This window comes from Chinchilla lanigera, unplaced genomic scaffold (assembly GCF_000276665.1).
Source record: "Chinchilla lanigera isolate Chin_1 unplaced genomic scaffold, ChiLan1.0 scaffold00029, whole genome shotgun sequence".
Lineage (NCBI taxonomy): Eukaryota > Metazoa > Chordata > Mammalia > Rodentia > Chinchillidae > Chinchilla > Chinchilla lanigera.
The window spans coordinates 23,497,285-23,513,094 of record NW_004955430.1 but is presented as its reverse complement, the minus strand read 5'-3'; the positions used below and the strand labels follow the sequence as shown (position 1 = coordinate 23,513,094).

The following is a 15,810-nucleotide window of genomic DNA, read 5'->3' as shown; positions in this document are numbered from 1 at the left end:
CCTGTCACTATGCCTACCAACAGAATTATGCATTCATCTGTGATATGCTGTTTTATGCTATGTTGTTATTCTAGAGAAACACCCGTGTAACTTTCTGGTTAATTTCTGTTTGCTGTTACATAGTTTTCCAAGAATAGTCAGTCCGCCATTCACCAATCCACTCTGGTGCTGGGTGACATTTGGGTTGTTCTAGTTTGCTTTCACAAACATTCAACCATGGCCACTCTGGAACAGTCTCTAGGGCTCCATAGCTTGTTTAGGACATGTACTCCACCCCTAGCAATGTGGTGAACTTAAGCTTCATGAACTCCCTTTCAGAATTTCATGTGCATAAAACAAAATATGTAATATTATCTAGAAAGCCAATCATATTCAAACAGTTATCAATATTAAAAATCTCAATGGGTGATAAAGTAATCACACAGTTTTATTCACGCACTTAGAAATTCAGATTCGTGGCGCATCTAATGATTACTATAATTTGCAAGTATTAATGAACGTGAATGGCTCTTGAGCGATCCGAAACCGCTATAATGGGAAATGAAGGGTCCTGTGCCCTCAACTGACAAAGAAAGGGTCACGGGTCTTGCTAATATTACTGTCACTGAAACTCCAGCTGTAGCTAATGTTCAAAAATGAAAGAAATGCCCATTTCAGTTGGAGGTTAAAAGGAATAAAAATGCAAAGGTCACCCCTCTCCTCAATGATTAAGTGCATGAAACCCTGGAGGAGGTTTGAGGACTTCTGGTTTTAAAAACCCTGCACTTGAATGTTACCCCCAGGAGTGCGGATTAGTGGTGGTTCACTTCCCCGATGATGCAAAGCACTAGTAATTTCCAGAGAGAGGCCAAGCCCCGCTGACTGGACTACAGCGTTCTGACAGCAGCCCATCAGCGAGCCTCCCCATAACACTGGGACGCTGGCTGCTGCAAAAGGGAGCACTTTGACTGCTAAATTGACCTAAGTTAGGCTTGTGGGATACTGTTTTGTTTTTTTACTACTTTCTAGGCATCTTTCAAAACACAAACAAAATAGCTGGGCATGGTGGTACATTCCTATAATCCCAGCACTCTGGGAGGGTGAGGCAGAAGGATCACAAGTTCAAACCCAGCCTGAGCAACTTAGCAATATCCTGTCTCAAAATAAAAAAATAAAAAAAGCTGCTGATGTAGCTCAGTAAAGAGGTTCCAGGATCAATCCCTGGTACTAGGGGAAAAAAAACACCTACAAACAGAAAACTGCCACCACCTCCTCCCTAGTGCCATGTATCAAACTGATGAAAGACAGAGAATGAAATCTGAATAATCAATGCTTAGTGATGTGTGTCATGCCTGTTCTGCACAGGAGGTACCTTGATGAGGGTGATTCCCAGTGCCTTCTTGGGTACCCTGCCGGTGATCTCATCGCAGATTCGGTGAATGAACTGGTGGGGGATGACGAACACCAGCAGGTCTGCATCCTGCACGGCCTCGCTGAGGTTAGGGATGGCAACCTGCAACCAAGGGAAGAGAAAAGAGTTACTCCTATGTCTATGGGGACTTATTTCATCCCCCATCACCTTAGGAAAGGAGGAGGACTGCTGTAATTAGGTGACCCATCCGAGTCCCTCCTCTCCAGGAAAAACCCCTCTAAATTTCTTTTCAAAAGCTATCACTTATTAACCATACAACTTGGGTCTCATTTCAGGGATGGTCCTTAACTTGTTGAAACCAATGGGCTCATCAAACAAAGAGAGCTCTCATGAAGAAACCAGCAGATGCTTCCTGAGACTTCTGGGTTATAGATATTTCCTTCCTCTTCTGCGGTGGCTCTGGGTCTTTTTCTTAAACAGTGTGGGATGTGGAGTTTGGAGCTACTGCAACCCCTTTAGAAATGTGCAGGGAGAACCTATGCCAAGAGGCTCCATGTGGATGAAGCCAACATCATGGAAAGCAGAGCAAAAAACAGGGATGTGTCAGAATCACTTAAGCCAATGTACATGAAACTAGACCTACCTGGACTTCTTAATTATATGAACCCAAACATTAGCTTAGCTGGTTTGAACAGCAACATACATAGTCATTCCACACACTGCAGACCACAACCTAAAGCCTGGCATTTCAACCTCTTTATTCACAAACCCCAAGGCAGGGAAAGCCTGGTTTCTCCTTTAGAGGGTTGGTCAGATTGGTTGTCTAAGCTGAGTAGCCACTGTGGATAAATACTGGCTAACATGATAACATTATTACCAATGTTAGAGTTGAGAATATGACAACCCCAAATGAAGGTCTCCGAATCAACCTCAAAATCTCTCCCTGACCTTCTCTTACTCTCCTTTCACCCCTCCTTTCCCCACCCCCATGCTGAGTTGTTATGGTTTGTTCTGGATGTCCTCCCAAAGCCTCATGCAGTCATGGGGTATGCTTCTAGAGTTTATGATTGATTCATGGGTATGAGTGCTACATCCGCCCTGGGGAGAATAGTTTGTATATGTAAGGGAGAGAAAGAGGCTGCTTGCCACCACTCCTCCCTTTTGCTCTTGCTGCTTTTGCTATCTTCCGCAGCCATGAACAGTTGCCCTCTGCCACGTGCCACCCTGCCTTGGAGCCAAAAGGGTATGGACTGAAACCTTCACAGACTGTGAGCTAAATAAAACTTTCCTTCCTTAATTCTGGTTGTCAGGTGTTTCCTTTCAGCAATGAGAGAAAAGTAACTAAGACATGAGTCCAGCACAGCTCTTGAAATTCCAGAGGGAGGATGGTGGAGGATGAAGAAATGAAGACAGGAGTCAAGATGCAGAAAGCTGAGGTCAGGTGGAGCCCCTTCTCCCGATGGAAGAAAGGACTGCCCAAAGACTGTAGGGCTTTATTTCCACCACCAGCATAAAAGGCTGTTTATAGAGAATTTTAAGGGGAGGGTAAGATCCAGAACAGGAAGAATATCTAATCTTCAGCAAAACATCATGCCTTGGTGGTTACACAGTGAATATGAGAAGAGTTGTCTATATTATCTCAGGGGAAAGTCAAGTCACTTTGTGGGTCAGCTTCCTGAGCTGTGTACACTTCTCACCTGGCCCTACCAAACTCATGAGAAGCAGTGACCTTGTCCTAGATACCTGAGGTACAGACAGCTTTGACCCCACAACACTCGCACCCCCAGGTCAGCCAGAGAAACTGAAATTCCTCTTCCCCAAGTCCCAGCTACTCAAGAGGTGGAGGTAGGAGGATCTCTCACACCTAACAATTCTGAGCAATATCAGAGATCCTTTCTTTAAAAAACAAACAAACAAAAAAGAGCCAGAAAATAAAACCTCTTTCCCAAGGCAAATTATAGACATTGGAATACCCTTTCCCCCAAAGCCAGTCATAAGACCTAAAAATGTTAGTCTAACTTTCCCCCACCTTTCTGTCTCAGATGGCCATAAATGAATTCCCTACATCTACACTGTCTGGAAGTATGTCTCTTATAGTTTATATCTAGATGTCTCTTCAAAGCTGCAAGAGGTCATAGGTGATACGTTTCAGAGGTGACTGGATTTAGGGTGTGAACATGGATTAAGGATGTGATACTGGGATTAACGGCGTATGGCACTGGTTTATTAGAGTTCTGGGTGTGGGTAATGGGAAGCCTCACCCTGGGTGTGGATGGCACCACCTAAAACGCATGCAGCCTGGATGAAATAAAAGGGAAAGGGAGACTTGCTGCGTGCCACCTCCTGCCTGCCATGCCATGAACTATTTCTCCTCTGTGATGCTCCTCTGCCAGCCCACCCTGCCTTGGAATCAGCTGATTATGGACTGACTCTTCTACAAATTGTAAGCCAAGGGGACTGGGGATTTAGCTCAGTGGCAAAAGCACCTGCCTGGCAAGCGCAAGGTCGTGAGTTCGGTTCCCGGTACCGGAGAAAAACCAAAACCAAAAAAAATAATAATAATAATAATAATAAACAAATTGTAAGCCAAAATAAACCTTTCCTCCTTCAACTGGGTGTCAGGTATTTTAACTCAGTAACAACGAAAGTAACTAAGACAATGTCTTAAGACTCCCATTCCAGAGGGAGTCCAGTTCCATGCCAAAAAGAAGGAATGCTACACAGAGAAGCTAAGAAGATTCTGACCACCCAGGCCTTGCTGGGTTCCCACCTCTCAATTTATTACCATTAGATCATACCTGTTTTGTCCGACCACACTCTTACATGGTTGTCCATGTCTTACTAAACCTAAGCATGAAAATGGAGTTTACTCCACATCTTTGGGTCTTCATTCTGAAGGCTTCAAAATCATATAGGCTGAAGACCAAATAAAACTGTTACGCTTTTCTCTTGTTAATCTGTCTGTTGCTGTGGGGGTGTTGGCCAAGACCCTTGGGGTTGGAAGAAAAGGGATCACCTCTTCTGCTTGTGTCAGTTATGCTGGATTGTCCACTTGATTGGCATGAAAGCCACCTAGGGGATGAGTAAAGCACACTCTGGGTGTGTCCACAGGAGAGTGACCTTGGGGCCTCTACTGTATGTACTTCCTGGTGCCTTCCACTCAGGCACTGTTCCCATGCTCTGCTCTCTGCCTCCGTGAGTGAGCAGCTTTGCTCCAATCCACCCTTCTGCTGTGATGTTCCTTCCTTGGAGCCAGCCAACCCTGAAGTGAACCTCTGAAATTGTGAGCCAAATAATCTCTCCTCCTTTAAGTTGTGGGTGCTGGGTATTCTGACCCAATAACTGGCAAGCTGACCAATACACTGCCCTACACCAACAGTGTACTTCCTTTTATTAGTCCTCTGGCACCTGCAGTTTCTATCCTGCCACAAACAGTTATTTTTTCCCATTAACCTCCTGCCTGGTCCTCACTGGTGAAGCTCACTGCTCTCTCTCTTGCCCATGGTCCCCCTCATCCAGTGGCCTGTGTAAGGACTCTGATCCCTCATCTCCCAGGGAGTTGCTACCATTGCTTAGGTAGAGGTTTGTGCTTCCTACTCTGATTTTCATAGGGAGCCTGGCAGCTGGAACTTCAATTAAACCTCTCTATGTCTCTGGGCCTGCTTTTTCTTTTTTCCCAACTTACTCCCAACTAACATACTCACACACTCTTTCCTCCACTTCAAGGCATTTTCAACATGATGAAATGGAAATAACACCAGAACCAGAAAGAAACAATGTAGATGTGAAGGTATGAGTTCCACACCTGCAAGTGACCAGCTGTGACTTTTGTGTCCCCTTTGCAAGGTAGCTGTACTTACCTCAGTCATACTCTACATAAAATGAGGATAAGAATTCCCTTTCCTACCTACCTACTTCACAGCACACTTGCCAAATAAGTCAAATTATGGCAATGTTTTGAAACCACAAAGACTTTTACAAAGGAAAGAGATTACTCACCAGAAAAACTGACCTGCCTGCTATAAATCCTTAACTTTTAAGAAGTCAACTCGGGCCCATATCAGTTGTTAAAAGACTTTCTTAAAGAAGCTGCCAGCTGGTCAGATTTCCTTCTGTCTCTTGCATTTCCCTCTTCAATAAATCAAGGAAAAACTTCCAGGTAGAATAACCTTCAAGACAATATGTTCAACAGCGTGCAAAGATGTCCTTTTATTTCCCTTGGTGAAATGCTCAGGGCCAAACCTACAGAAGCAACTGTGTAGCTCAATTCGTGCTGCACTTGTATGGCACACACAGTGCATTCACAGAACATTATTTCTTTTACATGGTACCAGAACAAGTTCTCTTCAGCTAACAAAGTAAGCGGAATCTCATCTTTTAGATAAGACCTTTTGCTAAGCCTGTACCCTACTTTTCTGCTCTGAAAATCATCAAGACATTGCTTTGGAAATATAGATCAATTACGTGAGCTTCTTATCCAAAACCTTTCTGAGTATATCCATTTCTAAAGATCCAGAAATATGTCAAGAAACACAACAAAGATCAACAGAGCTTGCCTTACAGCACCAAGCAGGACAAATAAATTAGGGTTGTTTAATACTCAGACATTCAAGAGTTCAGTGCTCTGGATCCAAGTTAATAAAAACTTAACAATGAAAAAACATGACTAAAAACAAACTGATAAAATCTGTGGATAAGCCTGACAGTTCTTTTATGTCATCTGCATTAGCTACCACTGTGCAGAGCGTGTATTTAACAAGCTCCTACCTCAGCTGCAGTCATCAGAGCAGGCAAGAAGAAACCCTTCTTCCTATCCAACCTGACTTACCTCCTAACCCTACAGGAAGTCATTCTTTGGCATTGAAGGCCAAATGAAATTTAAAAGCCTTCTCCATTCATTTATAATTATAAACTGATGCACTGGATCAAATTTGGAAAAAACAAACAAAAAAATGCAGGTAGATAAACAACTTCTCATAATCCCAGAAGTAAAAACAATCACTCCTAATACTTTGATACATTTCTGTCCAGATTCTTCTGAGCCTGTAGAAATACCTAAAATTGTATTCACAGAACTAAAGTCATACTTTTATGTCTTTTAAAATATATAGTATTAAATTATTTTCCCTACTATTCAAATGAATACTTTTTCCACTTAAGTCCATGAGCCTTACTGCATACCTTTTCAAAGCAGTATCACAGTAATGATCCACAACTAATGATAATCCAAAAAAGAGCTACTAATAGAGGGGATCTCATTTTTATCTGGTTTCTTAGGACCATTAAAATTATCTCTAACTGAAGTCTGTATGAGTCTCCATGTTGATACAACTTGGGGAGCTAATGAGAGTGGCATGGTATAAAATGGTCTGACTGCCATGGGCCAGGTGGGACAGCTTAGCCTGGACCTATCACCAGTCAGTGAACTGGATATCAGGGCAAACTCCCCTATATCCTCTGGTGAATGAACGTATAGATTAAACAGAATGCCGTGAGTAGAACAGCAAAATAGACCTGAGAATGTCAGAGGCACAGAAGTATTTTAATTCCCTCCAGGCCTCCTCACTTGTAGAAAGAAATCAGGTAAAATTCACATCCTTGCAGCTATACATAGAAAAATGATCCCTAGACACTGACAATCTTATCTTTTGACTTTTCCCCCACTATGGGGGATTGAACACAGAGTGTTTGCATGGAGCTACATCCCCAGACTTTTTCATATTTTATTTTGAGACAAGGTCTCACTAAGTCACTTAGAATCCTCTGGCCTTAGCTTCCCAAAGTGCTGGGATTACAGGTATGCACCACTACACCTAGCTTCTTATGATTCTTACAGAAACATACCACTATCTATAAGTGAGACTGCTTCTGGAAAACCAGCAGTTAACTACCCAGGTTCCTCAGCACTATATGAGTAATAGCAACTGATCACATACCAGTGGTTCTAAAAGTGTGGCCATGGACCAGTGGTATGACTACCACCTGGAAAGCTGTGACACATGCAGGTACATGGGTCAGACACTTAGTGAAGCAATGGCTCCAGGGGTGGGCCCAGGAAGTGTGTAAGCTATCCACAAGATTCTGATGAACATTAAAATTTGAAAAACGCTAGTGAGGGCTATTCCTCTAGTGAAAATAGAAAAGCTAAACCCAGAGGGGAAAAGAGTGAACACCAAGGCTTACCACTGAACCTGTATTCTAATTTTCAGAAACCTTTCAGCCAAAATTAATAGATACCATCCCAACCCTATTACCCATAAATAAATGGCCAATATTTTAATGTCTTGCTCTAACTTCATTACACATGGGATCCCATCTGAAACAAAGCTCTTCACCTATTTTGTTCTTTGCCATTTCCACTCTCCCTGGCATTTAATAAATAAATTAAAATTTATTTAATTTAATAAATAAGGCCAACCACTATGTCAGGTGCTAAGGAAAAGCAAAGAATGCAGATCTATACAAGAAACCACAGCCCAAGAGTTGGCAGATAAGAAAAGAAGCAAAAAGTGGACTTCAAAATTTAAAACTTTGCCAGACATGGCGATGCACGCCTATAATCCCAGCACTCTGGGAAGCTGAGGCAGGAGGATCTCAACTTTGAGTCCAGCCTGAGCAATTTAGCTACTTAGCAAGACCTTGTCTCATGATAAAGAATGGCTGGGGGCATAATTCAGTGTTAGGCCCTGGATTCAATTCCCAGTACCACAATCAATCAATCAATCAATCAAATAAAAACTTTTATGCTTCAAGGAATATTATCAAGCAAGTGACAAGACAACACATAGGACAGGAGAAAATCCTTATGAATTCTACTTGAAAAGAGGCCTGAATATATAAAGAATTCTTACAACTCTAAAAGGCAATCCAATTTTATAAATGCGTAGGGATCTGAATATACGTTTCTCCAAAGGTTCAGAAATGGTCAATAAGCACATGAAAAGATGTACAATACTGTTAGCCAAGTGGCAAATGAAATCTAAACCACTAATGGAACACTATGTCACTCCACTAAGACAGTGAGGATTAAAAAGGCAGGTAATAATAAGTGCTGGTGAGGATATAGAGAAATTGGAATCCTCTCACACTATGATGGAAATGTAAAATGATGCATCCACTTTGTAAAATAGTCTCGCTGTTCCTCAAAAAGTTAAAGAGTTATTATTAGAGGACCCAGCAATTCTACCCCTGGATTTATACTCAGAAGAATCAAAAACATACATTTCTACAAAATATTGTCCACAAAGGCTCATGGCAGTATTGCCTACAACAGTCAAGAAGTGGAAACTATTGCCCACAATAGCCAAGAAGTGGAAACTACTCAAACATTCACCCACTAAAGGACAAACAAAATGCTAGAGCTGAGAGGATGCACGTGTTGGAAGTCTGACTTCCAGTGCAGTGGTGCTGGGAAGTGGGGCCCAGTGGAAGGTGACTGGGTCACGGAAGCAGAGTCTCTCAAAGGATTAATGCTGTTATCATGGGAGTGAGCCACTTACTGTGAAAAGGGTTTACTATAAAGCAAGTGCACCTCTACTTACCCCTCACCTTTGCCTTACTCTGATGCAGCATGAAAGATTTCACCAGATGTTGCTGCTGTGCCCCTGGAATAGGTTTCTTTGTAAATTATCCAGTCTATAGTGTTCTCTTACAGCAACAGGAAATGGAATAAAGCACATGCAATAGGACAATATTCAGCTATATGCTACACAATGGACTAGAATGAAAACATGCTGAGTGAAAGCAGCCAGTCACAGAAGACCACACCTGTTACGGCTTGCCTAGATGCCCCCACAAAGCCTCAGGTGCTCATAGGTAGGGGTTTTCGTAGGTGGCTGGATCTCGGGTGTGTGAATACAGATTGTGGGCATGTGATAACTAGATTAGCCCACTGATTGGATAAGTGTAGTTCTGCGTGTGGCTGAATGGATTTATTGAAGAGAAAAGATTCACCCTGGCTGTGAGTGGCACCAACCAATAGACTTGTAGCCTGAAAGGAATAAAAGAGAAAGCAGAAAAAAGGCTGCTGCTTCCTGCCTTCTGTGCTATGGACTGTTTCTCCACTGCCACTCTGCCCTAGAGCCAACTGACTATGGACTGAAACCTCTATAAACTGTGAGCTAAAAGAAACTTTTCCTCTTTTAACTTGTAGGTGTCCAGTATTTTGTCCCACCAACAGAAATAACAGCATAAGACATCATCTACTGCATATGAAATGTCAAGAACAGGCCAATCAGGGTCGGGGATGTAGCTCAGTGGTACAGCACCTGCCTGGGAAGCACAAGGCCCTGAGTCCAATTCCCAGTACCAAAAAGAAAGCAAGAACAGGCCAATCATGCCAGGGAAGGAATTCAATGGTATAGCACTTGCCTAGCACGCATGAAGCTATGGGTTCAATTCAAGTGCTGGGAGAAAAAAAAAAAAAATCTATAGAGCCAGGGAGCAAAGGTGACTACTACAGAATAAAAGCTTTCTTTTTCAGGTAATGAAAATGTTTGAAAATTGACTGTGATGATGATTGCAGCTATATGAACATACAAAAAAAAAAAATTCTGAATCGATTAGCCCATGGATTATATCATAGTAAAACAGTTTTTTAAAAAGCTGGCAGAGCTCAGAAGACAAGACGAGACAGAATGGCAACAGCATTTCATAGAGGATGCTGTAATCATAATCCTGTTGTCACAGTGAGGCTGGTTAAATCTGGAGAAAAAAGGCAGAAGAGCCTCTACCTGGCTCTAAACACAGGCGTGTGATGGAGAACTATAAAACAGGATCAACGATCTTTACCTTGCAACATCAGGAAATAACAAGTGCTCTTTCCATTCAGATCTAAGGAGAAATCACAAACTCAGCCCTGTTTTCAGTAGCAGCTGAGGACAGTGGTGAAGTCATTGTTACAGAAGGTTCCTGTGAGGGAAGTAGGGGGCACGCAATGAGAGTGGACCTGGGGAAGGGTCAGGTGGGCAGCGATTTGGAGGCTCTAAGCAGAAAAGAGTCATCATCTCAAGTCAGCACATTAACGGACATCATAAATAGCAATCCTGTACTGACAAAAATGAGTATCTCTCCTTGAATGCACATGAATAAAAATGGTTAAAAGGTATCCTTTTAGCGGGTAGCAGAGGTTGGAGGTAAAAGACTGTGCATTTCCTGTGGCCCTGGGTTTCCACTCCTAGGACACAGCCAAGGAGTTCCCAGAACCACTGTCTATAACAAGAAAAAGCTGGGAGTCACGCAAATGTCCACTCCAGAGAATGAATATATTCATCTTCATGAACCTACAAGGCTTTGGACATCACTAGGCTCCTGGGAGCAAACTTCTCCTCCTTTCTGTCCTCCCTCTGTCCACACCTGCAGACCGGGTGGCAGTGGGGTCAGGCTGTCGGTGGTGATGCTGGTCCTTGGCTCCGCACTGTCCATTCCCTCCCCTGCATCATCCCTGCAGATAGTACAAGGTCTGAGCTTCACAGAACCACACAGCAAAGTCACTTCCTCCAACATTGCTCTCACACCTGTAATCCCAGCACTCAGGAGGCTGACTCAGGAGGCTGACGCAGGAGGATCATCGCAAGTTCAAGACCAGCCTGGGCTGAGCTCCAGGCCAGCCTGAACTGCATAGCAAGACCCTGTCTCAAAAAGACAAAAAAAAGAAAAGAAAAATACCAGGCTAGGTACCATAAGTACCTAAAAAGTTGGAAAGAACTAGAAAGTCAGGGTCACCCACTTGCGGCAGGTGGAGGCAGACAGGTTGATACACAGAACTATCGCAAAAGGACATCACAAGGTATATGGCTTACGGAAGGGAAGCAACGACTCTGCTAGAAAAGAAAAGCTCAGAAGAATTTCTACCCCAAGGATGAATTAACAATGACACTAGATGTCTTTTATTGCTGCCCTTTTTATTTCCATTGGACACTTAAACATCTTCCAAATTCACGGTCCTAGGGACCCTCTCTCCCCTCATCAACTGCATCCTTGGGGTGCAACCATGGGCAACTGTTGCCCACCATCCTTCAGTGACACAGAGGAGAAAGTCATTATCTAGAAGCCAACAGGTTGAGCAGGCCTAGGAATGAACCCATCAGGAAGCAAATCCTATTACCAGCCCTAGCTGTGGGACCATGGGCAAGTTCACTGGCCTCTATAAGTCTTGGTTTCCTTCCCTTTTCAATCATAATCATCATTACAATACATTACAGTTTCCCATTGTCCTCTATCTCTGTCTGTAATATAGGCCTTGACCCTGATTTTATTTTATTTTATTTTTCTGGTACCAGGAATCGAACTCACGACCTCGTGCTTGCCAGGCAGGTGCTGTGCTGCTGAGCTAAATCCCGAGCCCCATTGACCCTGATTTTAATTACAAACCAGTGCATTAGCTGCCTCATGGAGCTAATCAAAGTTTCATGCTCTTTGAAAATATCTCAGGAGCTGCTTGGGGAACACACACAGCAGAAAGCTGTTAGTTCTAGTTCTGATGTGACCTGTACCTTGAATACCAAGGAAGAACTGTACTGTACCCGCAAAACTCAGATGTTGATATCCTAAACCCCAGTATCTCAGAATGTGTTTGTATCTAAACAGATGATTATGAGGTAGGAAGATCACAAGATCAAGTCCAGCTTGTCTCAAAAAAATTTTAAAAAGGGCTGTGGATATAGCTCAGTGTAAGGGCCCCAGGTTCAACTGCCAGTATGGGAAGGAAAAAAAAAAGAGGTAATTAACTCTAAATGATGCCAGTGGGGTAGGTCCTAATTCAGCATGATTCACAGGAAAAGGCTTCTCTGCTATAGGACCAGAGGAAGACCAAGGAAGGACACCAGAAGAAGAGGCCATCTGCAAGCCCAGGAGAAGACTCAGAAGAAACTGGATCTCAGATACTAAGCCTCCGAAATTGTTGAAGACAGAATTATAGGAAAATAAATTTCTGTTGTTTAAACCATCCAGTCTTTGCCCTTTGTTATGGCAGCCCTAGCAAACTAGTATGAACCCTGTTTTCAGACTCAAGAAAACCAAAACCTACCAAGTACTTGGTGGTAGACAGGAACTGGGGAAAGGAGAAGTAGCTTCTCTGTGGCCAGACTCCAAGTACTGCTTAACCCAGCATAACCTGCAGAATGAAGCAAACGTACTATCCATCCCAAAGTCTTACCACATTCTCTGGCAGCTTGTGTCCAGGCAGATATTTTACATTTTCATGGTCATTATTTATGATGTCTGTCAATTTTCGCCCATTGACTGTTTCTTCAAAGACCCACATCTTGACTGTGGAGGCAAATTTCTGCAGTTTCTTGACATTATTACCAATTATTTTTGCAACAGCTGAACCCCTACAAAAGAAACCATGGGATAGAAAAATTAAATTAGCCTCACTCTGGCCAAAGGGAAAAGGCATTTGATCAAAATTCAAAAGATCAGAGTTTTGATTCTGATTTAAGTACTCAGCTTGTTCAAGATGGGATATGTGTCAAGCTCAGGCCACTCACAACTTACTTCTCACCAGAAAATACCACCCCTCTGGGGTCAGGAAAGCCCCGGAGTTTGGCGTGATGCCCCTTGAAGCCAGGAAGAATCAGCCTATCTTGAAACAGTGTCACAGGCAGAAGAGAAATTGACATAAAAGCGTAAAAATGATACTATCAGGTTTTGAAGCCTCCAAGGAAATGAGGCTATATTTCAAATCCATCAAACAGATTAAAATACAGCCACTGTAGAATAAACTGTGTTCTGATGAACTGCAGAAGACCCAAGGCAGAATCATAATGGCAGACAAGAACACGAGTGGATTCCCGAAAGGGGCAAAGTCAAAGCCAAAGCTGTGGTTCTGCACAGCCTGCACCCTTCCTTGCCCCCAGTATCCAGGTGGGCCTCCACCCGTGGCTCCCTTTCATCCGCATCTCCACTCAGCTAACAATTCTGATAATGGGCGATTCCTTCACAGCCCACAGGGAAGCAACAGAAACCTAACTAATTCGTGCAAGTCCTCAGATGGGGTTCCTGGCTCCAAGCAGAGGTGGCCACCAAGCAGCTGTGTCTTATAAAACCAGTCCCAACCTTCTGACAGGGTGGTCCTAGCTGAGACAATGAACTTTTATTTTTGGACCCCAAAATGAGAAATCGCTTGTTTTCTTACAAAGCCTTCCTGGTGGTTGGGTGAGGTGGCACATAGCTGTAATCCCAGCACTCCGGGAGGCCGAGGCAGTAGGATTTCAAATTTGAGCTCAGTCTGGGCAACTTAGACTGTAAGTGGGACAGCAAAATGGAATTTGTTTTTTTCTTTTTCCCCTTTGGAGACAAGTGGCTTCCTCCAGCATGAACACAAACCCCTCTTCTCAGCCTAGATGATATGCAAATGCTAGACACAGGAAGTTGGGGTCTAAAAGAGATGAAACCAGTTTGGTCTCGTTTAACTGTGTACCCTTCTGATTTAAGCACTCAGCTTACCTTTTCCTGACTATATTCCCTTTTCCCATATTCCTTGCCCTAAAAAAGACAGCAGGACACAGGGAGATAGTGATATGAGGGAAATGGGGACCCTCATCTTCTCAAAGCCAGCTTTGAATGAATCCTTATGCCCTTTCACCAAAATAAGTGGCTTTCTTTTAGTCAGTGGCAATCAAACAAACCTGAGCGTATGAATTCAAGTGACCAGTAACAAGACCCTACCCCTAAATTAAACATTAAAAAAGGGGTTGGGGTGTGGCTCTGTATGAAAACCCTGAGTTCAATCCCCACTACTGCAAAAACAAACAAACAAACAAACCTTTCTGGTGTGGAACATATGAAGAAATTCAGGAAAGAACATCCTACAGATTCCACAGTTAGGGCATTTGCTCTATGTATTTTCTAACAATTATTCTCAAGACTGTTTGAGATGGGGGTGGTATGAGGAAGAAATTGATGCAGAACATGTTAAAATAATTGTCCTGACTCCCCGAGGACTCTCTTCCTCTAACCCAATGCTAATTCATCCTACCATTTCAGTCCTGCACTTTAACAGCCACAAAAATCTGAATAATTCTTAAAATAGATTATAATTATTTTTCCTTTCTAAGATAGACCAGAAAACCTAAAGCAGTAATTCTCAACTTTGGCTTCACATTAATATTACCTGGGAAAGTTACAGATCCAGAATCCAGGCCACACCCCAGACCAATGAACCTGGCACCTCCAGGGTATGGTTTTTAAAGCTCCCCAGTCACTCAGAGTACAGCCAAGGCCAAGAACTGCTGCTCCTCACAATGATCTAATAGATGCCCTCCTGCCTCACAAACAGTAGCTGTAAATGTCAAGATGGGACAGCGGACCTGGTTCTGTGCCACGGGACAGCTTGTGAGATAAACACCCATTTAAAAAAAAAAAAAGAAATACCCATGATTCCAATTTCCTCTGAGACTTTGTGAAAGGAGTCCAGGAATCCCCCCACCATCACTATCACCTTTATTCTAAACTTGGAAACCATTGCTCAATGCTCAGAGTGAGGTAACAGACCAGCAGCATGTCATGTTCCCTGGCATCAAGCACGTAACATGCACAAGGTCAAAGAGAACAGTGACTGTGAGAGACTGAGCAGCAATTGATAAGTACTACAGGACACTACGACTCCAAGTCTAGCAAACCAAGTGAGAAAACAAGTCAGAACCAAAAGACCCTCTCCCATGATCTGGCTAGAATACACTTTCTTTTCCCTTTATAGCTAGCTGCCTGTTATGGTCTAAATGTTCCCCAAAGCCTTATGAAGTCCGGCAGGGGAGGAGCAAGCTTTTCTGGAAATAGCTGAATCTAGAGTTCAACACCAGGATTAAGGGTGCTTGGGATTAAGGATGGGTGACTGCTGGCTCAGTCCACTGACTGGATTGGCACCGCCCTAATCCCAGCAGTCTGGATAAGATAAAATGGGCAGAAAGAGGCTTATTTCCCCCTTTTGCTCTTGGTACTTTTGCTGTCTTCCGCTGCCACGAACTTACTCTTCTGCCATGTGCCACCCTGCCTTATAGCCAACAGATTATCGACTGAAATCTCTACAAACTGAGAGCTAAATAAACCTTTCCCCCTTTAACCTTGGGTGTTGGGTATTTTGTCTCAGCAACAACAGAAAAGTAACTAACACACTGCCTTTTGGGGAACCCAATCCTTAGCAACCAGAGTCGATACCGAAGAATCTTCTGAAATGAGTTAGGAAAATTTAAATGAATATTGATACTGTTAAGAACTAAGCCTCCCAGCCTGGTGCCTTGGCCCACGCCTATAATCCCAGCACCCCAAAGGTGGAGAGGCAGGAGAATCACCATGAGTTCAAGGCCAGCCTGGGCTACATAGTAAATTCAGTCTGAAATACAAATTGAGACTCTGTTTCAAAAACAACAACTACAACAAATAAGCAAAAAGACTAAAAGCCCACTAGACTGTGTGTACATTCTTTGGGATTCATCAGTGCTTATGACAAAACAAAGTAA

At 43.1% G+C, this 15,810-nt stretch overlaps 1 protein-coding gene across 1 annotated transcript in view; it reads right to left on the bottom strand.

The window, feature by feature from the left end:
* Gpd1l (glycerol-3-phosphate dehydrogenase 1-like) overlaps positions 1–15,810 on the bottom strand; it is a 54,451-nt gene that overhangs the window by 23,313 nt on the left and 15,328 nt on the right. Inside the window, exons 2-3 of the mRNA XM_005387525.2 lie at positions 12,507–12,684; positions 1,352–1,492 (exon numbers count right to left, since the gene is read on the bottom strand). Coding sequence (XP_005387582.1) covers positions 1,352–1,492; positions 12,507–12,684 — 319 coding nt within the window. The remainder of the gene's footprint in view (positions 1–1,351; positions 1,493–12,506; positions 12,685–15,810) is intronic.